The sequence below is a fragment of the Diaphorina citri genome, unplaced genomic scaffold (genome assembly GCF_000475195.1).
Source record: "Diaphorina citri unplaced genomic scaffold, Diaci psyllid genome assembly version 1.1 scaffold961, whole genome shotgun sequence".
In the NCBI taxonomy this organism is placed as follows: Eukaryota; Metazoa; Arthropoda; class Insecta; order Hemiptera; family Psyllidae; genus Diaphorina; species Diaphorina citri.
In genome coordinates, this window is record NW_007378392.1 from 76,785 (window position 1) to 102,755 (window position 25,971).

Genomic DNA, 25,971 nt, shown 5'->3' on the forward strand with positions numbered 1-25,971 from the left:
CTGGGCCTTACCTGAGTTGAAAACGGGTGTAAGTGGAATATTGAGTATAATAACCTTCTCTTCCTGGAACAACTAAATGAGACTTTTTGTTCGGTTTCTTTGAGATTGAGTCATGTGTGGGTTTCCTAAAAAACAAGATTTTACCAATAGACAAGGTAGAGCTAGTTCACAGATAGGTAATTATTACCAGTATCAACTGAATAATTTTATTGTAACTACCTAAGTTTTACAAATTTACACGAACCAGGAGGTTTCATCTAAGACAGAGTCAAGACAGAGTCTTCTATGACTTGACTTTATCCTTGGGGTGATCACGTTATCACACCATAATGCTAAAGGCGTAAATGTGGCTGTTAATATCGTAATGTTATGAAGAGTGCGATTACACAGCTTTCTGGAACAACTAAATGAGACTTTTTGTTCGGTTTCGTTGAGATTGAGTCATGTGTGCAGGTTTCCTAGAAAACAAGATTTTACCAATAGACAAGGTAGAGCTAGTTCACAGATAGGTAATTATTACCAGTATCAACTTGAATAATTTTATTGTAACTACCTAAGTTTTACACGAACCAGAAGGTTTCATCTAAGACAGAGTCTTCTATGACTTGACTTTATCCTTGGGGTGATCACGTTATCACAACATAATGCTAAAGGCGTAAATGTGGCTGTTAATATCGTAATGTTATGAAGAGTGCGATTACACGCGATAAGTCTAGATAAGAGCATAGATTAAGTTCGGGTATTATGGAATACCATTTACATAATTTTTGGTTGTTGTTGTTGTAGCCATTGTCCTCAACTGTGCCAGTGTTGTTCTTGTTACACGTGGTTATTTTTGGTCGGAACGCACGGTAGTGCGTCAAGCCAAGTTCCTGTTTCACCTTTATAAACAACCAGTCCGTCAGACAAAAGAACAGAGGTAGGTAACACGTAACTACATAATATGTACTTACTTTGTTTATAAAAAATATTGCCTGAGTCAGCAAAGCCCATTTCTGGTTTTGGGGTGTGCTGTTGGCAATCTGTACACAAATCCAAAAATAGAACAAAGGCATACAGACCTAATATGATTACATGACTTTAGACCTACATACTTATACAGGTGGGCTATAACATATGTACATGTAGATTTTTGAGTTTTCCCTAAAAATTTTCCAAGAGGAACTTCTCAAAATATACATAAAATCTGGACTGAAAGTCTCATATTCTTGGATTTAAATAACATTTAATAAACTTCATGTGAACTAAATAGGTAACTGTACTCCAAATGGGGAGAACATATTTCATTTGGTAGGTAGGCTACCTAGGTAGTACCATTTATTTTGAAGAGAGAGAAACAGAGAGATGTAACAGGAGTAAAAGCTAGGATAAAACTAAACTAAAGCTGGATAAAACTAAAGCTTCGGACAAGCTTACAGTCCAAATCCAAACAGGTACCTCTATAGCCGGCGATTCATATAGTTGTTTAGTATCTTTGACCAACCAGATCTCAACTGTGCCAGTGTTGTTCTTGTTACACGTGGTTATTTTTGGTCGGAACGCACGGTAGTGCGTCAAGCCAAGTTCCTGTTTCACCTGAGCTTCGCTAAGGTTTCGAAAATTTTAGATGCAAAAAATTTGCAAATAACGTAGGTATTACATAATATATTCGTATCTACTTTCAAAGTAGGTACCTACCTATACATTTGCGCTAGCCCTTTCCTGTTATTACTTTCTATTACCTTTATGTATAAAGATTAGGGAACCTATACAAGGTAATGAGAAAGTATTGCAATCGGTCCAAATTTTTTTGATAGCTTTTATAGAACACGTGTAGTACTGACCTCTATCCAAGCACTATCTTTGATTCAAAGACGGAAATTGATGAATAGTGTGAATACCTAATGTGCGTTTACGTACATTTTACGTAGGTATATTTTTAAGTACGTACCTACAACTTATGGTAAAATGGAAAATATGTAGGTGGGTATGTTGGAAGTTACGAGGGTTCATTTTCTTCTTTACCGTAGGGGTAAAAAAGGAACCACGTTCTGTTGGTACTTTTTGGTTTCCTTTGAACATTTTTCTACATGTTAGAAAGACATGTTTTCAACAATCACCCCAAGGAATCTGAAAAAAATCGACATAATCGCGTATTGAATAGATTTTAGGTATTATTTTTATTTCGTGTAGTACCGACCTCTATGAAGGCCATTTGAGGTGTCTGAGGCTGGTGTCTGAGGCTCCTCAGAGGAGCCCCTCCACTGAATTTCAGCCTTCATTGAAGATGTAGAGATAAGAAAAGTGTGTTGACACTTCACGTTCACAACAATTAGTCAGTGCTCATCAAAGGGAATTCAAGCATCAAAGAGAGTAAAAAAGAATCAAACAATCTAAACTGTACCAGTGTATATCTATAAATTGTCTTAATTATAGAGAAAATAAAGGTTTTCGTGTGAAATTACTAAAGAAAAGGTGAAAGAACGGGTAAACGCCAAACAATGTAAACTGTACCAGTGTATATCTCTAAATTGTCTTAATTATAGAGAAAATAAAGGTTTTCGTGCGGAAAAAAAAAGTGAAACGGGAAAAAAAGAGGAGAAAGAAGTTTTCGATTTATGGTTTGCTCGTAGGCAGTACCAGTGGTCAAATGGATATTATCACAGGTATTAGCAGATTTTCTTGGCTCATCTTTCTTCTTAGTGGGATGTTGATTGGAGTCACTAGTAAGTATCTAATTTTTACTAATGTTAATTTTTACTAATGTTATTAATAGAAAAGGAACAATGTATAAGAGGCTTCTAGAGAATTATCTTCCTTTTTATTTTGAAATTACCTAGCGCTATCTTCTACGTAATAATAGTCATGATTTATTTTCTCCTGGATTTGCACATTTTATAAACCTATATAGGTTTCTAGGTATAAGATTAGAATTATCAAGTAGGTAATAATAATATATTGCGGTAGGTAACTTACGTATGTGTGTTAAGTTATCTTGTCAAAATCTTGCGTAGAGATAAACATTAATATATGATAAGATTAGAAAATAATAATATATTGCGGTAGGTAACTTACGTATGTGTGTTAAGTTATCTTGTCAAAATCTTGCGTAGAGATAAACATTAATATATGAGTAAGTAATATAAGCATATAAGCACTTGTGTAAAGCTATAGGACTATAGATATAATTAGTATCTACCTAATAAACATACTAATGATATGCATTAAAGATTGAAATGCATTGTGTTATGTGCATTGAAGTGAATAATTACTATGTATACGATTATTACCTTTTTTTTATAGTAGACTTGATATAAGGATATAAACCCATCTACTTTTATCATATAAATTCTAGGGATGCACTTTTTTAGGTCCCACGGAAGTTTGTTCTAAAATGAACCCCCTTAGTAAGTCAGTAACGTTAGGTACATAGGTATCAGTATAGGTAGGTATTGCGATAGGAATTCCATACTTAATCCGATTTTCATGGACGGACGTCCCAACAGCTAATATTCACATAAATTTAAATCAAAATTTAACGATTTCGCTAATCCCTTGTCGTCAGATATATTATGCTAAGCTTCCTCGTCAGATAAAGCTGATAGACCTGTTTCGTCCTATAACGAATAATTTAGAATACTTATTTTTCTATGTATCTACAATCTATTTGATTTTATTTATCTATCGTATGACATTTTTAACAATGTACAATAATAAGTCAAAATCAGTAAGTAAGGATATTATACATCTGGAAATTAACACAATATGTAGTATAAAAGTCAAATATAATAATAATGATTTGGTACTTAACTACATGGACTTAACTGCACAAAAATTACATTTAAGCTTTTTAAAAAATCGAGTCCTGACGTCCTCTTCTCAACGGAAAACGATACATTACTTTATTTAGGTTTTTGAGGCCGAAACTTCAAAAAGGCGGATATTTTGCTATATTTTAAAAAGGCGGGCGGACGGAGGACAAACGTATAAAAATGAAGCTATAGGACTATAGATATAATTAGTATCTACCTAATAAACATACTAATGATATGCATTAAAGACTGAAATGTATTGTGCTATGTGCATTGAAGTGAATAATTACTATGTATACGATTATTACCTTTTTTTATAGTAGACTTGATATAAGGATATAAACCCATCTACTTTTATCATATAAATTCTAGGGATGTACTTTTTTAGGTCCCACGGAAGTTTGTTCTAAAATGAACCCCCTTAGTAAGTCAGTAACGTTAGGTACATAGGTATCAGTATAGGTAGGTATTACGATAGGAATTCCATACTTAATCCGATTTTCATGGACGGACGTCCCAACAGCTAATATTCACATAAATTTAAACGGAAATTTAACGATTTCGCTAATCCCTTGTCGTCAGATATATTATGCTAAGCTTCCTCGTCAGATAAAGCTGATAGACCTGTTTCGTCCTGTAGGTAGGTATTGCGATAGGAATTCCATACTTAATCCGATTTTCATGGACGGACGTCCCAACAGCTAATGTTCACATAAATTTAAATGAAAATTTAACGATTTCGCTAATCCTTGTCGTCAGATATATTATGCTAAGCTTCCTCGTCAGATAAAGCTGATAGACCTGTTTCGTCCTCTTTTGACGGGAACGAAGCTAGACCAATTTCGATGAAAACTTTCTGCAGATTTCAAGAGTACCTAACTCAAGGTGTTAACATAGGCTACCTAAAATTGTCATATTCTATCCTGATTCACTGCTTCAAAAACATGTCCAAAATGGCCAATATATCAGTTGCGCTTACTTGGGTGATGTTTCAAAGTCATTAAGTCATAGAGCAGGAAAAATGAGGACCAACGAAAATTTTCTTTTTCTTCCTCAAGGTGTTAACATACGCTACCAAAAATTGTCATATTCTATCCTGATTCACTGCTTCAAAAACATGTCCAAAATGGCCAATAGATCAGTTGCGCTTACTTGGGTGATGTTTCAAAGTCATTAAGTCATAGAGCAGGAAAAATGAGGACCAACGAAAATTTTCTTTTTCTTCTACAACTTCTAGATCCCGAGATAAATCGATTTAAAAAATACCGGTAAATCGTGAACTTTGACGTCACAGACAGAAAGTTGTCTGTTCGCGCAGGGAGATCAAAGATTGTGTGACAACGTGGTCCGTGGTATATGGTATGTGTAAGACGTGACCGTCTGGGATATCATTCATCATTATTTGCTGTTTCCTATTTCAAGGTACAATCAGTCTCGTGAGGACAACGGAGAAGATGGTTTAAATTTCTGCAAAAGATTTGGTTGTCTTGGTCTTTCAGAGGTTGAACTTTTAAAAAGTTAAGTCGTGCCAGAAGATTTTCCGGGGTGATCAGTGGCGTAGCGTGGTCTAAAGTCAAGTGTAAGGCGTGTAGGGCACTAATTTCCATCACCATGCACATTACTACATAAGTTTACTCAAGGTGTTAACACAGGCTACCTAAAATTGTCATATTCTATCCTGATTCACTGCTTCAAAAACATGTCCAAAATGGCCAATAGATCAGTTGCGCTTACTTGGGTGATGTTTCAAAGTCATTAAGTCATAGAGCAGGAAAAATGAGGACCAACGAAAATTTTCTTTTTCTTCTACAACTTCTAGATCCCGAGATAAATCGATTTAAAAAATACCGGTAAATCGTGAACTTTGACGTCACGGCATACGTTCTACAACTTCTAGATCCCGAGATAAATCGATTTAAAAATACCGGTAAATCGTGAACTTTGACGTCACGGCATACGCTCCCGTAGGCAAGGACGTCACATCAAATGTCCCGAGCAAAGCTCCCTCGCAGGCAACGCATTAATGTGTTTGTGCGCATACGTTTCTGCGCAGTTCTTTCTGCTCCTCCGCTAGCGCGCTTGCAACAGTGGCGCTACCTAACGGACGAAAAAAACAACTGCGTCTGACGTCACACATATTTGAACTCTTTCATTAGAACGGAAAATAAAAATTGAACTTTCGACCTTTTACAGTTATTTTTTCGGAGTTTTGACCTAGATTTGGATCGTCTGACGTCACACATATTTGAGCTCTTTCATTAGAACGGAAAATAAAAATTGAACTTTCGACCTTTTACAGTTATTTTTTCGGAGTTTGACCTCAGATTTGGATTTTTCCCAACTTTTTACATAGAAATCGACCATTTATTTATAATTTTTACCCATTTGCAACTGCTCCATTGGCCATAAATAAACCTAGGTGATTTTAAGAGTATTTTATTTATTTACACGCTAAGCAGCAAGGCCATGTGTGATTTTAAGGGAATATGTAGATGATTTTAACCTTCTTTCTCGGAAGTATAAGTATTAGGTAATTATACCTAACCCTCTTTCCGTAAGGAGTAGTAGATCTAGACATTCTAGACTAACTGAATCCCCCTCTCTTCTTCCCTCCAGATGGCAACATTATGTATAAGCTGCTCAGGCCCTAGGTGATTTTAAGAGTATTTTATTTATTTACACGCTAAGCAGCAAGGCCATGTGTGATTTTAAGGGGATATATGTAGATGATTTTAACCCTCTTTCTCGAAATTATAAGTATTAGGTAATTATACCTAACCCTCTTTCCGTAGGGAGTAGTAGATCTAGACATTCTAGACTAACTGAATCCCCCTCTCTTCTTCCCTCCAGATGGCAACATTATGTATAAGCTGCTCAGGCAGATGAAGAATAAGGCGTCAATCCCTTCACTTCACTTGCAACCTATGGAAAGCTATATGCAAAATTTCTCTTCACTTCACTTGCAACCCCTAGAGAGCTACATGGTGAATTTTTCCTCCCTTCACTTGCAACCAATGGAGAGCTATATGCAAAATTTCTCTTCACTTCACTTGCAACCCATAGAGACTTACATGCTGAATTTTTCCTCACTTCACTTGCATCCAATAGGGACTTACATGCAAAATTTCTCTTCACATCATTTTCAACCCATAGAGAGCTATATGCAGAATCTCTCCCTCTTGGATGACAATGCTATGGATCATCTGATCAATATGACGTCATTATACTCACTACATCTACAGAATTACATGAAGGAGTTCGAGGAGAGATATCTTTCGAAGAGTGAACTGAATCAACAGGTGTCCTTCTGGCTTTACACTAGGTCAGTATAACTGAACACACCAGGTCAGAGCAAAAGATTAGGAAGAAGATAAACGCTCCAATAAGGGCTCCGTCCGACAGAAAGTTGTCTGTTCGCGCAGGGAGATCAAAGATTGTGTGACAACGTGGTCCGTGGTATATGGTATGTGTACGTAAGACGTGACCGTCTGGGATATCATTCATCATTTGCTGTTTCCTATTTCAAGGTACAATCAATCAGTCTCGTGAGGACAACGGAGAAGATGGTTTAAATTTCTGCAAAAGATTTGGTTGTCTTGGTCTTTCAGAGGTTGAACTTTTAAAAAGTTAAGTCGTGCCAGAAGATTTTCCCGGGGTGATCATTATAGCCATTCTTTTATTCCGCTTTCAGATACAATCCCCAATGCAAACAAATCCTTTACGTCAATGACCCAGATTCGATTCTGGACTCTTACTTCTCGAGCGACAAGAAAACCGTGGTGTTGGTGCACGGCTGGTTAAACGCCGGCAATATGTCATTTTCACAAACGCTAAAGAATTGTAACTCCCTAAGTCACCTCTCACTGCTTCCATTGCACTAGCCTAAGTATTGAAGGGTATTCTTTGAAACAAATCTATTTTGTAGACTAGAATCTGTATCCACTTACAATGGAAAGTGAGGCAATCCATTTTTTTTCAAGCTGATTTTGACAGTTGGCATTAGTGTTACATCCATCTCTATTTAGGTAGGTATCTTTATCAAGGAGTCAGGAATAGTCAGAATCCTGTATCACAAAGAGTTTTTCTCCAGCACATATCACTCATCTACCATAGAATGCTTTACCATAGCCTAGTATGCCAAAGGTAAAAAAAGGGCTTGATTGGATGGTAAGAGATACCTAATGAAGGTATTGTATTCTTTCATCACCATCACATAGGTTTGACAAAATAACTTAAGTAGGAGGCATAAGAATTCAAAGGAAAAAGAACATTAAAAACACTTTTTTATGATGAAATTTTATTAAAATAATTAGCTGTTCCTCCTGCTTCCATTTCGAAAATGGTGGAAATAAACCAGACCCTGAAGGCAAGATGTAAAAATGTGAGGAATTGTATATTATAATTATAAACAACCAGTCCGTCAGACAAAAGAACAGAGGTAGGTAACACGTAACTACATAATATGTACTTACTTTGTTTATAAAATTTTGAGACTAGACTAGAAATTTCTAATCTCGTCGTCGTGCATCACTAATTGACTCGTATAATTATTTGATTGTTTCATTGCTTGACCGACCTTAACCTCGCACTTTATAAAAGCCATGACAGAAGAATCCAACCTCAGTGGTGTAACTGGTGTATGGTTAGAAGCACGTTGAATCTCAGATCTGGAAGTTACTGGTTCCCCTCCAAGGCAAGTCATAACATTTAGCGGGCTGTATTAATCGGGGAACAACAATCGTGACAAGCTTTCATGCTGAAATTCCAAAAACTAAATCATCTTTCAGTATTCCCACCTCCTACTCACCATGTCAGCTTCGTTGACAATCGTGTTGAGGAACAAAACGTTTGTCCACCAATTCCTCCGACACTCCTCAACGATGGGCAAGATCTTCATACTCCAGTATGGACCGTCACTAATGTCGGCCAACAGGATTGTGGTGAAGCCGAGGGTGAAGAAATAGGCCGGGTATAACCTGCGAACACAAGTTACTCAAGTTAGAAGTTCAGTCAACTGGACCTCCAAACAAACGTGTGAACTGGAGATCTTGCATTAAAACAAGATTTTACCAATAGACAAGGTAGAGCTAGTTCACAGATAGGTAATAAATTATTACCAGTATCAACTTGAATAATTTTATTGCGATCTCCTGAATCCATCAATGAACACACGTCAAGTTTTCACTGACATCTCAGGTTACAAGCCACAAAATTCACCTACGTCATACATCAGTGATGCAGAATAGGAAATAGGAGAACTAAAGGCACCTCATAGTATGCCTTGTAGGTACTATGCATGGAATATGTCAGGTACGTGGAAAAGAGGAGAGGTGTTCCGTACAGAATGAATTCAATATCCGCGAGTTATTCAAATATGTTACGTTGAGAAGTCAGATGTCACGTCTACATACATCCGTTCACCTCCAACCTCAATCCTTTCTTCTTGTAGCTCTGCTCCTTTCAACTCCTCAATCCTTTCTTCCTTCTTGTAGCTCTGCTCCTTTCAACTTCTCAATCCTTTCTTTCTTCTTGTAGTTCTGCTCCCTTCAACTCCATCTTCAATTTCAATCCTTCTTTCTTCTTGTAGTTCTGCTTCCTTCAACTCCATCTTCAATCTCATTCTTCTATTTCTTCTCTTCAGTCTTACCTATTTCTAAGTAATGGTCTGGTTTTCACTGTAATTTAACAATATCTCGGGAACGGTATGAGCTAGAGAAAATGTGCAAATCCAGGAGAAAATAAATCATGACTATTATTACGTAGAAGATAGCGCTAGGTAATTTCAAAATAAAAAGGAAGAAAATTCTCTAGAAGCCTCTTATACATTGTTCCTTTTCTATTAATTTAAAGGTCGGTACTTAACATTAGTAAAAATTAGATACTTACTAGTGACTCCAATCAACATCCCACTAAGAAGAAAGATGAGCCAAGAAAATCTGCTAATACCTGTGATAATATCCATTTGACCACTGGACTGGTACTGCCTACGAGCAAACCATAAATCGAAAACTTCTTTCCCCTCTTTTTTCCCGTTTCACTTTTTTTTTCCGCACGAAAACCTTTATTTTCTCTATAATTAAGACAATTTAAAGGTGCGTTTACCCGTTCTTTCACCTAAGATTATGTTAATTTCCAGATGTATAATATCCTTTCTTACTGATTTTGACTTATTATTGTACATTGTTAAAAATGTAGATACATAGATAAATAAAATCAAATAGATTGTAGATACATAGAAAAATAATTATTCTAAAATATTCGTTATCGTGTTAATATCTAAGCTAAATACCTTTCAACAAACATGGGTAGGAAAGATGGGTTTTAGATTTACCCATGTTCATTGTTCATGTACCTACTCAATACAATTACATCATTGGTGTTCACTAAAATAATAATATTACACATAGGCTTACCAGACGTCCGCTTTCCGGCGGACATGTCCTCCTTTTTATACGCTTGTCCTCCGTCCGCCCGCCTTTTTAAAAATATAGCAAAATGTCCGCCTTTTTGGAAGTTTCGGCCTCAAAAACCTAAATAAAGTAATGTATCGTTTTCCGTTGAGAAGAGGACGTCAGGACTCGATTTTTTAAAAAGCTTAAATGTAATTTTTGTGCAGTTAAGTCCATGTAGTTAAGTACCAAATCATTATTATTATATTTGACTTTTATACTACATATTGTGTTAATTTCCAGATGTATAATATCCTTACTTACTGATTTTGACTTATTATTGTACATTGTTAAAAATGTCATACGATAGATAAATAAAATCAAATAGATTGTAGATACATAGAAAAATAAGTATTCTAAATTATTCGTTATCATGTTAATACCTTTCAACAAACATGGGTAGGAAAGATGGGTTTTAGATTTACCCATGTTCATTGTTCATGTACCTACTCAATACAATTACATCCTTTCTAGATAGGAATCTATTAATTACTCTATGTAAGACATTGAATAAAACAAGCTTTATTATTTCGTCCTTCAGGACTGCCTTGTAAGTGCTAGGTCGCGGGTTCGATTCCCGCCCGGGGTGGATTTTATGTTGAACGTATAATGTTCATTCTCGGAACGGCTGGCTTTCTTCTATCCTGTCGTAATTGTGTTAATATCCATTTGACCACTGGTACTGCCTACGAGTACGAGCAAACCATAAATCGAAAACTTCTTTCCCCTCTTTTTTCCCGTTTCACTTTTTTTTTTTTCCGCACGAAAACCTTTATTTTCTCTATAATTAAGACAATTTAAAGGTGCGTTTACCCGTTCTTTCACCTTTTCTTTAGTAATTTCACACGAAAACCTTTATTTTCTCTATAATTAAGACAATTTAGAGATATACACTGGTACAGTTAACATTGTTTGATTCTTTTTTACTCTCTTTGATGCTTGAATTCCCTTTGATGAGCACTGACTAATTGTTGTGAACGTGAAGTGTCAACACACTTTTCTTATCTCTACATCTTCAATGAAGGCTGAAATTCAGTGGAGGGGCTCCTCTGAGGAGCCTCAGACACCAGCCTCAGACACCTCAAATGGCCTTCATAGAGGTCGGTACTACACGTGTTCTATAAAAGCTATCAAAAAAATTTGGACCGATTGCAATACTTTCTCATTACCTTGTATAGGTTCCCTAATCTCTATACATAAAGGTAATAGAAAGTAATAACAGGAAAGGGCTAGCGCAAATGTATAGGTAGGTACCTACTTTGAAAGTAGATACGAATATATTATGTAATACCTACGTTATTTGCAAATTTTTTGCGTCTAAAATTTTCGAAACCTTAGCAAAGCTCAGGTGAAACAGGAACTTGGCTTGACGCATTACCGTGCGTTCCGACCAAAAATAACCACGTGTAACAAGAGCAACACTGGAACAGTTGAGATCTGGTTGGTCAAAGATACTAAACAACTATATGAATCGACTAGATCCAAGTTTTGAAGACAAATGTAACACTTGCAATGAGAGTCCACACGACACCATCCACCTCTTCAATTGTCCATCAAAGTCCACACAAGGCACACCTATGGATCTATGGCTTAAACCAATTGATGTGGCAAATTTCCTAGGACTACCAACTACAGAGGGGGATTGATCCGTTTGACTTGGGCAATGAATGGCTACTACAACAACAACCAAAAATTATGTAAATGGTATTCCATAATACCCGAACTTAATCTATCGTCTTATCGAGACTTATCCTGTGTAATCGCACTCTTCATAACATTACGATATTAACAGCCACATTTACGCCTTTAGCATTATGGTGTGATAACGTGATCACCCCAAAGATAAAGTCAAGTCATAGAAGACTCTGTCTTAAATGAAACCTTCTGGTTCGTGTAAAACTTATTCGTAGGTAGTTACAATAAAATTATTCAAGTTGATACTGGTAATAATTTATTACCTATCTGTGAACTAGCTCTACCTTGTCTATTGGTAAAATCTTGTTTTGCCCACACAAGGCACACCTATGGATCTATGGCTTAAACCAATTGATGTGGCAAATTTCCTAGGACTACCAACTACAGAGGGGATTGATCCGTTTGACTTGGGCAATGAATGGCTACTACAACAACAACAACCAAAAATTATGTAAATGGTATTCCATAATACCCGAACTTAATCTATCGTCTTATCGAGACTTATCCTGTGTAATCGCACTCTTCATAACATTACGATATTAACAGCCACATTTACGCCTTTAGCATTATGGTGTGATAACGTGATCACCCCAAAGATAAAGTCAAGTCATAGAAGACTCTGTCTTAAATGAAACCTTCTGGTTCGTGTAAAACTTATTCGTAGGTAGTTACAATAAAATTATTCAAGTTGATACTGGTAATAATTACCTATCTGTGAACTAGCTCTACCTTGTCTATTGGTAAAATCTTGTTTTCTAGGAAACCTGCACACACTCAACGAAACCGAACAAAAAGTCTTATTTAGTTGTTCCAGGAAAAGAACGTTATTATACTCAATATTCCACTTACACCCGTTTTCAACTCAGGTAAGGCCCAGTAACAACTTTAGTAGGTACCTTGAACATTTTCATACCATCAAGTAGATTTCTTTTTCAACCAGCTGTCCTCGGAAGATTTAGTCTCCAGTTGATCAGTAAACCGTGACGGTCACCGTTCCAAAAACCGGACATTCTCGACGTTGTTCCAGCGTGTTCCATGCGGAACTGTGTACACCGCTAGTTGACAAGTTGCTGGATAGATACAAGATTCAACTTTATTCAAATTATTCCGAGCTAAAGTCCCGCATACATTTTATAACAAGAACACGAAAGTCTGTTTGATGGAAATTAAGACGACATCGCTTTGTTTTTATATTCGTGAAAATCCGGGAACAAAAAGAAAATCACAAATTCAAAAGACAACGAAAAAGAAGAAGAATAAAACAATAATGAATTATTTATTTAGGTAGGTATCTTCTTCTTCTTCCTGAAAGAAGACATTTTTATCACTCTCATTGTTAGACTAATATCTCCTTTTTCACATGGGGATGTTGCTTCCGTATTTATTTTGAGTTTCTTCGCCACACGAGTATATAACATAGATACCTAGCTTTCACAGCTCATAGTAGCTAAGTAACTATGTATGAAGGTGACCTGCCGAACCGGTTCATGTAAAGATACACAGGCGTTCTTAATGGAACTTGACCGGGTGCACTGTCGATGCCATGCGCCCAGATTTATGTACCAGTGTACGGAGTGTACCACACATACATTCTAGTATTATTGTAATATGTAGAATTTATTTTATTGATTTATTACTTTCTATTTTTTCGTTCATTTTAATTTTGCTCATAGCACATGTGCCGTCAATGTTCCTACCATTGACAGAATTCTCTTTTCTTATCAGTCGAATGATTCAGGTGTCCTACCTGAATCGTCGCAGCTGTCGCATTATAATCGTAACGCTAGACTGCTGAATCCATTTATTCATAATCAATAAGTCAGGACGATCGATAAGATTGATTTCATAAGAAAATACATAAACTGATAAGACTTAAGGTCTTTTTTACCTCATTGTACGATTTATACGTACTCGTACTACTCGTTTTCCTTTCCTTTTTTCACAACTGGCTTATCGCTTGCTTCTCTCTCTCCCCTTCTTCTTCTTCTTCTTTCTCTCTCACTCTCTTATTCTTCCCCTATCCTTTATAATCCTTTATTCTTTTTAATTCTTCATCTCTGAAATTCCTTTCCTTTTTTCACAACTGGCTTATCGCTTGCTTCTCTCTCTCCCCTTCTTCTTCTTCTTCTTCTTTCTCTCTCACTCTCTTATTCTTCCCCTATCCTTTATAATCCTTTATTCTTTTTAATTCTTCATCTCTGAACTGCTAGAACTCCCTGATAAAAAATTTTTGCTTCTTTTATGTTTCCTTTGTTTTGTTATGTATTATGATTTTTTAATGTTTTTTCATTGGAGAAATTCTATTCACTAAAAAATTTTTGCTTCTTTTATGTTTCCTTTGTTTTGTTATGTATTATGATTTTTTAATGTTTTTTCATTGGAGAAATTCTATTCACTAAGGGAAGGGGATTTTTCTTAGGAACGTCCGCACATTCAGTACATCCTTATTTAAAAGAGTACTTGGGTATAAATACTCCAGATCCATAGGTCTCCGAAATGGGAAAGGTGGAAAAACACACAGCGGCACTGCTTCTATGAACGGCAACTTTTCCATAAAGAGGTAATTAAGATAAGATATAAGATTTGATCTATTTGTGATAAATTAAGAATTTTTTACAATAGTATTGATTTATTTGGGATAAATTAAGAATTTACACTGCTTCTATGAACGGCAACTTTTCCATAAAGAGGTAATTAAGATAAGCTAAGATAAGATATAAGATTTGATCTATTTGTGATAAATTAAGAATTTTTTACAATAGTATTGATTTATTTGGGATAAATTAAGAATTTTTACAATAGTATTTTACAATAGTATTGTAAAAATTATTATCTATAAAGAGGCAATATGGAAATTTTATCGGGCATTGGTTGAGTGCACTTCACCTCAAGGTAAAAATTATTATCTATAAAGAGGCAATATGGAAATTTTATCGGGCATTGGTTGAGTGCACTTCACCTCAAGTACAAACTTGGACGTAGGCACTAAAATAATAATATTACACATAGGCTTACCAGACGTCCGCTTTCCGGCGGACATGTCCTCCTTTTTATACGTTTGTCCTCCGTCCGCCCGCCTTTTTAAAATATAGCAAAATATCCGCCTTTTTGAAGTTTCATTAGAACGAGTAACCCGTAAGACAATAATCTAAGCTCTCAGTCCATGAAAACGTTACATTTTGTTCTTTCAAGAAGTTATGAGAATATTCCAGAAGAAAAACTTTAAAAGCCTTTCATACCCACTCTAATAGTTTCTGTGACATGAAGCTATTGTGAAATAGGTACTGAAATGGAATTGCTCTCCGGGATGCAGCCCTCATTGATTGTTTTAAAACTGGGTCTTTGATATCTTTGAACAGAGGGTTTTTTTGCCTCTTTACTTTTGCAGATATTGTCATAAAGACAGTTTTAATTTTAATTGAGTATGTACTTTGGTTTTATCTCATGTTACAAGTGGGTAGGTACCTAGACTTTTGTCACATTTAAAAATATCACAGTGGGTTTGTGGTTAGCTGATAAGAGTACCAGGAAGTAATTTTAAATTCTTGCACATCTTCATGGTTAATAATTCATTTAAATATCATGCAATGATATCCATCTTGATTTTTTATCTCCTACTCATTTAATTTGAATAAATTTGTTTCAGATTGAGTTGGAGGCTCTGAACAATGCTACCGATGATATCAATAAATTAGAAATGGAATTAGATGTAAGTTTCATACAGTAGAATCAATTTTTTTGTTTTATCTCATGAACTCATGAGGGACACTTTTTTGCACCTATCATGGTAATAAACAGTAATAACACAAAGGGGGACTTTCAAAATGTGAATTCTTTTCCTTGTGCACAGATATCAGGTATGTCTCATTTATGATGGGCATGCTAAAGGGACACTTTTTTTGCACTTATCATGGTAATAACACAAAGGGGGACTTTCAAAATGTGAATTCTTTTCCTTGTGCACAGATATCAGGTATGTCTCATTTATGATGGGCATGCTATTTTGTTACAGGAATCCAATACAACATTTAGGATGCTAATGAACGAATCAACTCGGAGACTGAAAATACTCAATAGACAACTAGGTTCCTGTATAGAGCGAGCTAGGCCATATTATGAAGCTCTGGAAATTGCCAAGCAGGCTCAGCAAGAATGTCAGAAAGCAGCTGTCAAATTCCAGAGAGCAAATGGTACCTAATTCAACTCTGAGTTTTTTTTTTAGGTTTTAGAAAAATTAATGGTAGTCAGTTTGTTAAATTTCAAGTAGATAATTATAATGAACTAATTAAGTTCCTATGTATATAGTTCCTACTAGGCACTCTGGATAGTATTGACAAGACTTAAAAATAAATAATACCCCAAATGAAATCAAGTTTTTTACTTTCTATTACCCTTACGTATAGGGAACCTATACAAGGTAATGAGAAAGTATTGCAATCGGTCCAAATTTTCAAAATCGGGAAATGGGTGGAAATATCCGTTTTGGGGTCCCCTGATTCCAAAAAAGTGGTTTTTAGCCCATGGTCTGTACGTAACGTACGTACGTACGTACGTAACGTACGTACGTACGTAACGTACGTACGTACGTAACGTACGTACGTACGTAACGTACGTACGTACGTAACGTACGTACGTACGTAACGTACGTACGTACGTAACGTACGTACGTACGTAACGTACGTACGTACGTAACGTACGTACGTACGTAACGTACGTACGTACGTAACGTACGTACGTACGTAACGTACGTACGTACGTAACGTACGTACGTACGTAACGTACGTACGTACGTAACGTACGTACGTACGTAACGTACGTACGTACGTACGTACGTACGGTTTAAATGGGAAAAAGTAGAAAGTTGTGAACAAAATATCTCAAGAACGGTTTGTCGTAAAGCGATGAAATTTGGTATGCTATCCCGGTATGGTCCAAGAACGCGACTGTAACAATTTGGTAAAAATCGGACAGTCACCCATCCAGATATTAACCAAAGTAATTGTTACTAAACCCTCATTTCGTGGAAAATGTTGAAAAGGTTGTGAACAAAATATCTCAAGAACGGTTTGTAGTAGAGAAATGAAATTTGGTATGCTATCCCGATATGGTCCAAGGACGCGACTGTAACAATTTGGCAAAAATCGGATAATCACCCATCCAGATATTAACCAAACTAATTGTTGCTTAACCCTCATTTCGTGGAAAAATATCTCAAGAACGGTTTGTCGTAGAGAAAAGAAATTTGGTATGCTATCCCGGTATGGTCCAAGAACGCGACTGTAACAATTTGGTAAAAATCGGACAGTCACCCATCCAGATATCAACCAAAGTCAATGTTGCTTCGAACTTCACTAGGCAGGAAGAATTTGGTTTTCGTAAAATAAAAGGTGTAATCTTACCTTGTTTCAAGACTCCTTTGAATATCAATTCCATACCTGGTAAATTAATCATGGCCATGATACACCCTAGAAACGTTTCACACATAGCTGATTCAAAACCCACCTTTTATGGACATAAATAAAATGACAATGTTCTGGTTCCCTCCAACGCAGGTAACAGACGCGGAAAATCAAAAGTCAGAAAGCGGTCGCGAGCACCAGAAGAAAGCCACGTTGTTCAACGCGGCCGAAACCAAAGTCCAGCTTCTCGAGCAGCGCCTCAAGAGGTCTATCATCAAATCCAGGCCGTACTTTGAGGAGAAGAGTTTGTGCGAGAGTCAGCTGAATACGCAGAAGGACAGAGTTCTACAACTGAGGGAGGCGGTGAAAGCGGCCAAGGCTCAGTATGCAGCGTCGTTGAGGAGGCTGGAAGATATTAGTGAGGAGATTCATATGAGGAGGAGGAGAGAGGTGAGTGAATTGCAAGATGTTGTTGTTGTAGCGGCTTTAGCTATAGCCAAAAGGTGATGACAAAATAGAGAAAATATCTCTTTTGTCTTAGAGAACACATCCTAGCCTAGACTAAATGCAAGAGTTGAAACTTTGTTCAATGAAGTCGCATTTTCCTTTCCAATTCTCGCCTCTTTTGAAGCTCGTTTGCACTTTTTTGGTGTGGTAGTGCCTGTACTAAACCATAGGTGATAGGAAGTTCAAGATGGTAAGCCATTGGAATCGTTTCCATTTCCGAACAGAAAACACAACTTACCTATCTTCCTTTAAATTTAACTGTCCTGTCTTCCTTCGATTTCGGGACGATAAGACCTGAGCACAGCAATTACAGTTCCTTCTGTCAAACCTCTTGAAAAAAATAATAACAATAATATAAAAAAAAATCGTTCAATGACAATCCCTCTTCATCTCTACAGAGTAACTGTGAATCTCCCACGGGACCTCGCGAGCCGGGTGTGGGGGCAGAACTGACCAGTCTGACGGTTCTGGAATCTCATCCTCGCTCGTCCCATGTCCAGGAGGATGCTCAGAGCCTGGACGTGGACTTTGATTTGGACAAGTGTGATGTGCGGAGTGTGGGGGGATCCTCCATGACCAACAGCTCGTCGCGGATGTCGTACGACTCCGGGGACGAGAGTTCGAACTCCGGAATGAATCAGGAAGTAAGTTGGTTGTATTACTTCCAACCTCAGTGGTTAGCGTGGTGGACTCTGGATCTTGAGGTTGGTGGTTCGAGTCCAAGTCAAGTTATGAAATTTAGCGTCGTGTTTTAAGCGGGGAACTACATTTATGACAAGCATTTATGCTGAACACAAATAAAATTCCCCCCTTTCACTTTCACTGTTCGGTAGTCCCCTTTCACTGTTCGGTAAACTGTAGAACTCACTTGGAAAAAGTGCCCCTATGGGCTTCCCAAATTCCCCATTGAGCCGAAAAAAGTTAATGAGCAAATGTCCTTTAGGAGATAAACGTGTTGACCAAATCCCATCAACATTGGACAATCAGTTTGAGAGTTATGGTGAAATCAACAGAGGCAGAATAAAAGGAAAAAATTGTCGAGCTAAAACTTAGAATGCACTTCGTCTTTTCTTTACTCCCACATTAAGGCAGATGGATAAACATGAATCTGCCTTGAGTAGTAATTTTAAAATGAAAAAAAAAAAAAAAAAAAATCGATTTCCCCTTTTAATATGATCCTCTGTTCTAAATCATTACCTCCTTCTCCTTTTCCCTACAGGACTTAGAGAAGCTACGCATGCGCGTCAGAGAGTTAGCCACCACCCCAGTAGACGGATGGGAATCTGAACTGGATGCAACAGTCAACAAACTGGACAACATGTTGCATCTGCAGGAGTGTGATGCCGAGCTGAAGAAACAGCACGAGTCATTGAAACACAACGGTGCGCAACAAGTCTCATCGCCAGTGAAACACGGTGCGCAACAAGTTTCATCACCAGTGAAACATAATGGTGCGCAACAAGTTTCATCACCAGTGAAACACAATGGTGCGCAACAAGTTTCATCTCCTGTGAAACACAATGGTGTTCTTCTCTCACCAATGAGACATCCAACAAGTAGTCACTCGAAACAGCACAATGGTGGTGATACTTCTAATGTTTCACTGAAACATGTTGCTGTTTCGCCAACGAAAGAACCAGTTCCTGTAAGCAGTAGTCATAGTAAGCTGCAGAATACTGTAGATCATCCGCTGAGGTCTCCTGTTGACAAAGCTGTGTACCATATCACTTCCAAGTAATAGAAGAGAATAACATTATGGATGGGTTTCATCAACCTTCTTTTTGGCTCCACAACAGCCTGTTGGTTAACAGCTCTGTTAAGCCTCTACTTGGGACTTTGGACCTGGAGGTTGGTGGTTCGAGTCCAAGTCATGAAATTCAGCCGAGTGAATTATTCAAGAAGCGGCGTTTGTGACAAGCATTCATGTTGTTGTTGTTGTTGTTGTAGTGGCTTTAGCTTTCGCCGAATGGCGATAGTAGAATAAAGAAAAGATGTCTTTTTGTATCTGCTATACACCGGGGTGATGATCTCTAGCTCTAGCCATTTTAAGCCACAGCTTTGACAAGCACACAGCCACAGCTTTGGTACACAGCTTTGACAAGCATTCATGCTCAACACGAATTAATATCTGACTAAGGAACTTTAAACTAGAAATAGGTAAGCGTCTGGCGACTTACAGACAGCTCAGCTGGCACCAGCTAGCTGCCCAGGCTTTCAGAACTGGTGCATTGAACGTGCTATTTGATAAATAGTGATAGTGACTATTTTTTTTTTACGAACTCTTTATACTTGTACCTTCATGAACTCTCATCACCATTTTTACTTTCCTTATTTAAACCGTTAGTAGGTAGATACCTTTTCTTAAACTAGGTAGAAGTAGGTAAGTTCATTTTATCAATACTTGTATGTTGTACCCAGGGCCGTATTTAAAGGGGGGGGGGGCTCGAGCTCCATTTTTATGATTAGGGAAAATATAATAAATGGGTGGATCCTATCTCTGCCTATAGATAACAACTTAACAACACACGGAATAATGAGCTAATAAGGTAGCTCTCACATTATATATCATCAGCAAATGCTATAATCGCAATTGTGGGTTCTGGGAAAATATCTCTGCAGCCGTGCAAATAGTACTTCTCTGTTTCAAAAACTTGTACCATCTTCATGAGGAGGGTTTCGATTTTGCTTCCTACAGGCCATTGTCTGATAATCCTAATTACACAGGATAACACTTGAAATTCGGCGCATGTTAGTACCCAACTCAATTGCATGGACTTGAAATTTGTATACATTCCATACAACCGATAATAACATAAGATTGTGTACCCTACCTGTAATCTAAAATAACACTAAAGTTAGGTATCTATTGCTTATCAAATAGACTTGACTCTTAAGTTCCTGATTTACCAAATCATTATTATTACGTAGGTATATATTTGACTTTTATACTACATACTAGCTGAATTCCGTCGCTTCGCTCCGGAATCCCGCTAGTTCATCCCGAGGCATGGCCAAACTTGTGGAAAAGGCATGGCCCTATCTTACCTGTACCAGACCCAGGCTTGCCAAATCTCTCCTCTTGGGATCTTTCCTGTTATTCGCGGCCATTTTGTTCTACATCATCTATTCCAACGATCAGCCTGCGGTGTTGCCATTTACCATAGGGTGAGTGAAGTAGATAAAGTTTAGGTTCAGTGGAACGTGTCTAATTCATTTTCCCCCCACATATCCAGGTTTCCCATTTAGACTGGTCCCAGTTAGACAGGTTTGACAGTAATCACGTAATCAGATAATAGGACTTTTTCGTTTTAGTTGACATGGGACAGAATAAAAAAGACATATTATTTAATATTACTTATTGTTAGTTACCATCACGTAATTTGCCTTTGTTTGTTGTAACAGCTTAGGGCCATCAAGTGAGGACTTGATAGTTGGGGTTAAGGGAGGCTTTAGTCCTATTCGAGCAACGTAAACAAGCACTATTATTATTATTATTATTATTATTATTATTATTATTATTATTATTATTATTATTATTATTATTATTATTATTATTATTATTACCTCGTATCCAGGTTTCCCATTTAGACTGGTCCCAGTTAGACAGGTTCGACAGTAATCACTTAATCAGTAAGTAATCACGTAATCAGTAAGTAATCACGTAATCAGTAATCAGATAATAGGACTTTTTCGTTTTCGTTGACATGGGACAGAATAAAAAAGACATGTTATTTAATATTATTGTTAGTTACCATCATGTAATTTGCCTTTGTTTGTTGTAACAGCTTAGGCCATCAAGTGAGGACTTGGCCTCATTCTTTTAAAACCACGTAAACCACCTTTAGTCACCAACAGTTGGGGTAAAGGGAGGCTTTAGTCCTATTCGAGCAACGTAAACAAGCACTATTTTTATTATGTTGTCTGTCCCAGTGTCCTGCAGAACCCGGCAGAGAAGAGTATGTACAATCAGAGATATATCAAGAGTTATGCCCGTGCTACGCCCTACGTTATGGGTGTCATTGCAGCCAACCTGACCATCCATCTGAAGCGAAAACGATACCAAATGTCTTCGGTAAGCTAGCCAATCTTGTCCCTCGAAGTTAAAGCGTTCTTGACTGGGGCATGGTTGTCCTAGATCCTTCCAGTCCTTTTTTTTTAGAGGTTTGACAGAGGGAACTGTAACTGATGCTATGGTCTTATCGTCCCGAAATCGAAGAGAGAAGGAAGACAGGATAGGAAAAAGCCGTTCCAGTCCTTACACACGTACCAGTTTGGCCACGGGCCACGCAGTTGGCAGTTGGTTGGCGTCTCAACGAGTGGCATTCTGGGTCGTCCATCCTTTCTAGATAGGAATCTATTAATTACTCGATGTAAGACATTGAATAAAACAAGCTTTATTATTTTGTCCTTCAGGACTGCCTTGTAAACGCTAGGTCGCGGGTTCGATTCCCGCCCGGGGCGTATTTTATGTTGAACGTATAATGTTCATTCTCGGAACGGCTGGCTTTCTTCTATCCTGTCGTAATTCTCTCTTAGATTTCGGGATGACAAGAACTTAACAGTTACAGTTTCCTCCATCAAACCTCTTTACGTTAAGATTCTGCTTCAGCTGTGGAGTTGTTTTTATTTCCGCCTTCATTGGAATTTGTAAGAAGTCCTGTTAGCGACGCCGCTCTGGAAATCGAATCTGTCATGTTGTCTAAAAGCGTTCTTGACTGGGGCATGGTTGTCCAAGATCCTTCCAGTCCTTACACACGTACCAGTTTGGCCACGGGCCACGCAGTTGGCAGTTGGTTGGCGTCTCAACGAGTGGCATTCTGGGTCGTCTGGCATAACATGTGCTTCTGGGTATTTCGAGATGTACTCAGTCTCGTGAGGATAACTGAGGAGCTAAGAAAATCCCAACGAAAAAAGAGAAGTAACTAAGCTAACTAGGCTGGCCTTCCAGTCTTTACAGACGTACCAGTTTGGTCACGGGCCACGCAGTTGGTTGGCGTCTCAACGAGTGGCATTCTGGGTCGTCTGGGATAACATGTGCTTCTGGGTATTTCGAGATGTACTCAGTCTCGTGAGGATAACTGAGGAGCTAAGAAAATCCCAACGAAAAAAGAGAAGCTTAAAACCCTAATATGCTAGCCAAATGAACTTGAGATTTAGTACGTCTGTAAAGACTATAAAGGCCAGCCTAGTTAGCTTAGTTGGTAGTGCGTCTGCCTTGTAAGCGCTAGGCCGCGGGTTCGATTCCCGCCCGGGGCGGATTTCTTCCAGTCCTTATAGGTACCTTACACAATCATTAGTAATGTCATTATTTCCAAGTAATGATGATGAAAAAATCAGAAAATCCGGAATTCCATCATTAGTAATGACATTACTAATGATCATGTAAGGTACCTATACACACGTACCAGCTTGGCCACGGGCCACGCAGTAGGCAGTTGGTTGGCGTCTCAACGAGTGGCATTCTGGGTCGTCTGGGATGCACATGTGCTTCTGGGTATTTCGAGATGTACTCAGTCTCGTGAGGAGCTATGAAAATCCCAACGAAAAAAGAGAAGCTTAAAACCCTAATATGCTAGCCAAATGAACTTGAGATTTAGTACGTTTGTAAAGACTATAAAATACGGCGTGAACGACCTCCAGAGTTAAAGCGCTCTCTGAAAAAAAAAAAAAAAAAAAAAAAAACTAGTAGCAATGAAACAACTGCTACATTAGATGCATGTGGTCTGTGTTGTAGCATGCCCCTCCCATAGTATGCCTCTCATCATCTAATTTAGTTGCCTATCATATTTAGCATTTTTTTTTCTACTTCCAAAATAACCCAAATTTTCAACACAATTGATTTGCCTGTTTCTTTCACAGAGATTCATCAGGCAGCCAAAGAAACTGTTGCACTGGCAGAGGCCAGGTTTCTCAGCAAGCAACATGAATGGAAGTTTGACAGTGCCTGGCAGGAAATGCTGAATAATGCTATTATTAAGGTAAAATATTGAGTTATTCACGAGCTCTATCTAGGCTGGCTGAGTATCGACGATCTACATTAAATGTATGCCCTCTGTGTCGAGGTATGCCTCTTTGGCCGGGGGGACTTCAAACAGGGAGGATACCAGTCTGATTCTCCTTGCTGAGGAAATAGCAAAGGAAAGCGAAGAAGCTGAAAAATAGTTTGAGTATGCAATATGCAACGAAAATGAAATCTGTATAACATATTGCATATCTGTTCGAACAATTACACGGCGTTCGTTGTGTACCTTGTTTTTTGAAGTTTTCAGGTTTTCACTTTTCTTCAAAAATTCAAAATCAAACTTTTTCAAAGCGGCTAATCTCTAATCTGCTAAGCAGTTTTCCTGATTTCCAGTGAATTTTCCTGAATCCTGAAGGAGCACCTCTTTTTAAGTCAAAACAGAGGTATTTCTCAAACTATCTCTCTTGTACTCTGTCGTCAACTTTTTACCTGCCTCCTGCCTCTCACAATGTCCTGACCAGTGGTAAAATTGGTTTCCTCAAGACTCAGGACACTGGGAAGAGGAGGGTAACCAAACACCATGGAGGAACCATGTGAGGAAAAACTAGATGTGACATCTATGCATCTGGACTTCAGTGAGGTAAGTATCCTAGGGAATTGACTACTTGTTATCCTTCTTTCGGTGACAAGTTTCTCATCTCCTCTCATGAATCTCACTCAGCAACTGAGTTTGAGTGGGACCAGGAATAACCAACAGCACCTAGTTGCTCAGATATTACCCATCCAGATAAGAAACATGCATAATGTTGTTTAACTTTAATGATCCATCAGGAAATGGTTTATTATGGCTGGCTGGATGTGGATTGCCTATCTATTGCTTCTCGCCATAAAACACCTTGGTACTTGTGCAGAAGTCACGTCCGTGGAATATTGCTACCAAAGGAACTGGCACAAACAAGCAGTGACCCTGGTTATTATAGGGTTAGGTTAAACACAAGAAGGAGTTTTCACAATTAGAGCAGTGATTAGTGTTATTATAGGGTTAGGTTAAATACAAAAAAGAGCTTTTCTTTTCCACGGACGTGACTTCTGCAAAGTTACCATAAAAAGGTTCTCTTTTGTTGGGTGGTTGCACATTCCTTTAGATCGGAAGAGCGTCGTGTAGAGAAAGGCCAATAAATGGATGGGTGACTTAAACATTATATTGGGAATAAAGGGAGAACGGGCTCTAGTCTTGATTTTAAATCATTACATGAAAGTAAAATCAAAAAATCAAATCAATAATGATCATAAACTGGATATTAAACAAATTAGGTAGGTACAAAGGTATTCTTTAACCATGATCGAATAAACTACGGGCTAAAAAATTCCCGGAGGGACGGACCCAGCTTGTTTTTTCTCAAAATATCTTAATAACAAAATACCTACTCAAAATGAAGCACTGTCACTTTTGACTATGTATTACGAAAAATTACCGTTTTTCCCCTATAATTATTAAATTCGGCTTTACACACCAACGTCCAACACCAAATAAGAAAATGTACCTAACATGGAAAAGAGAAAAAAAAGAAAGTTTAAAAGCACAAACGTACAGACAGACCATTTGGATAAAAACCACTTTTTCGGAATCAGGGGACCCTAAAATGAATTTTTCCACCCATTTCCCGATTTTGAAAATTTGGACCGATTGCAATACTTTCTAATTACTTTGAAGAGAAATACCTAGTCAATAAAAATGTATTGACGTGACGAACTGCCCAAAGTTTGGCTTGCCAAAACGACACAGCACACTAAAGAACTATAAAAAAGTAAAAATCCCAGAAAAGGCACTCTCACTCACCTTTTGCAGCGGCATAATCGACCATTAACGACGGCACAACACACAGATAAAGTCCTAATTTTCTTCCGAACTAGTCACAACTCAAAATTACCACAACTCAGAATCACAACTCTCTTCTTCGGGTCAATCAATCTGGACTAAAGCTGGACTGAGTTTGACTATCAGCAAGAAGTGTAACCTTAGCTGAAATGATTCTACTGAACTTCAGCACTTCACACGTTCGTTATCAGGGGAGGAGGCAGGGTGAGAGTTTTACCAAGTTGGTATTGTTTGAATTTGTTTTACATTGTTTGATAAAAAAAAAATGGTTTGACTTGAGGGAAAATAA

At 37.7% G+C, this 25,971-nt stretch overlaps 3 protein-coding genes across 3 annotated transcripts; all 3 read left to right on the top strand.

The window, feature by feature from the left end:
• Window positions 1–2,480: 2,480 nt before the first annotated feature.
• Window positions 2,481–7,674, top strand: LOC103513349. The gene is made up of 3 exons (XM_008478173.3): window positions 2,481–2,705; window positions 6,642–7,113; window positions 7,483–7,674. The coding sequence occupies exons 1-3, from the start codon at window positions 2,630–2,632 to the stop codon at window positions 7,670–7,672; spliced, it is 738 nt and encodes a 245-aa protein (XP_008476395.1). The 5' UTR covers window positions 2,481–2,629; the 3' UTR covers window positions 7,673–7,674.
• Window positions 7,675–15,575: 7,901 nt separating this feature from the next.
• Window positions 15,576–19,822, top strand: LOC103513357 (SH3 domain-binding protein 5 homolog; the record flags this gene model as incomplete). Its single annotated transcript, XM_026826574.1, has 5 exons — window positions 15,576–15,644; window positions 15,948–16,118; window positions 17,488–17,784; window positions 18,240–18,485; window positions 19,061–19,822. Coding segments are annotated over 5 exons (1,302 nt in total), but the record flags the coding sequence as incomplete, so codon positions are not given.
• On the top strand, window positions 19,597–21,923 carry LOC113469114. Its single transcript, XM_026826575.1, has 3 exons — window positions 19,597–19,689; window positions 20,870–21,006; window positions 21,772–21,923. The coding sequence occupies exons 1-3, from the start codon at window positions 19,597–19,599 to the stop codon at window positions 21,920–21,922; spliced, it is 381 nt and encodes a 126-aa protein (XP_026682376.1). The 3' UTR covers window position 21,923.
• The last annotated feature ends 4,048 nt before the right edge of the window (window positions 21,924–25,971 follow it).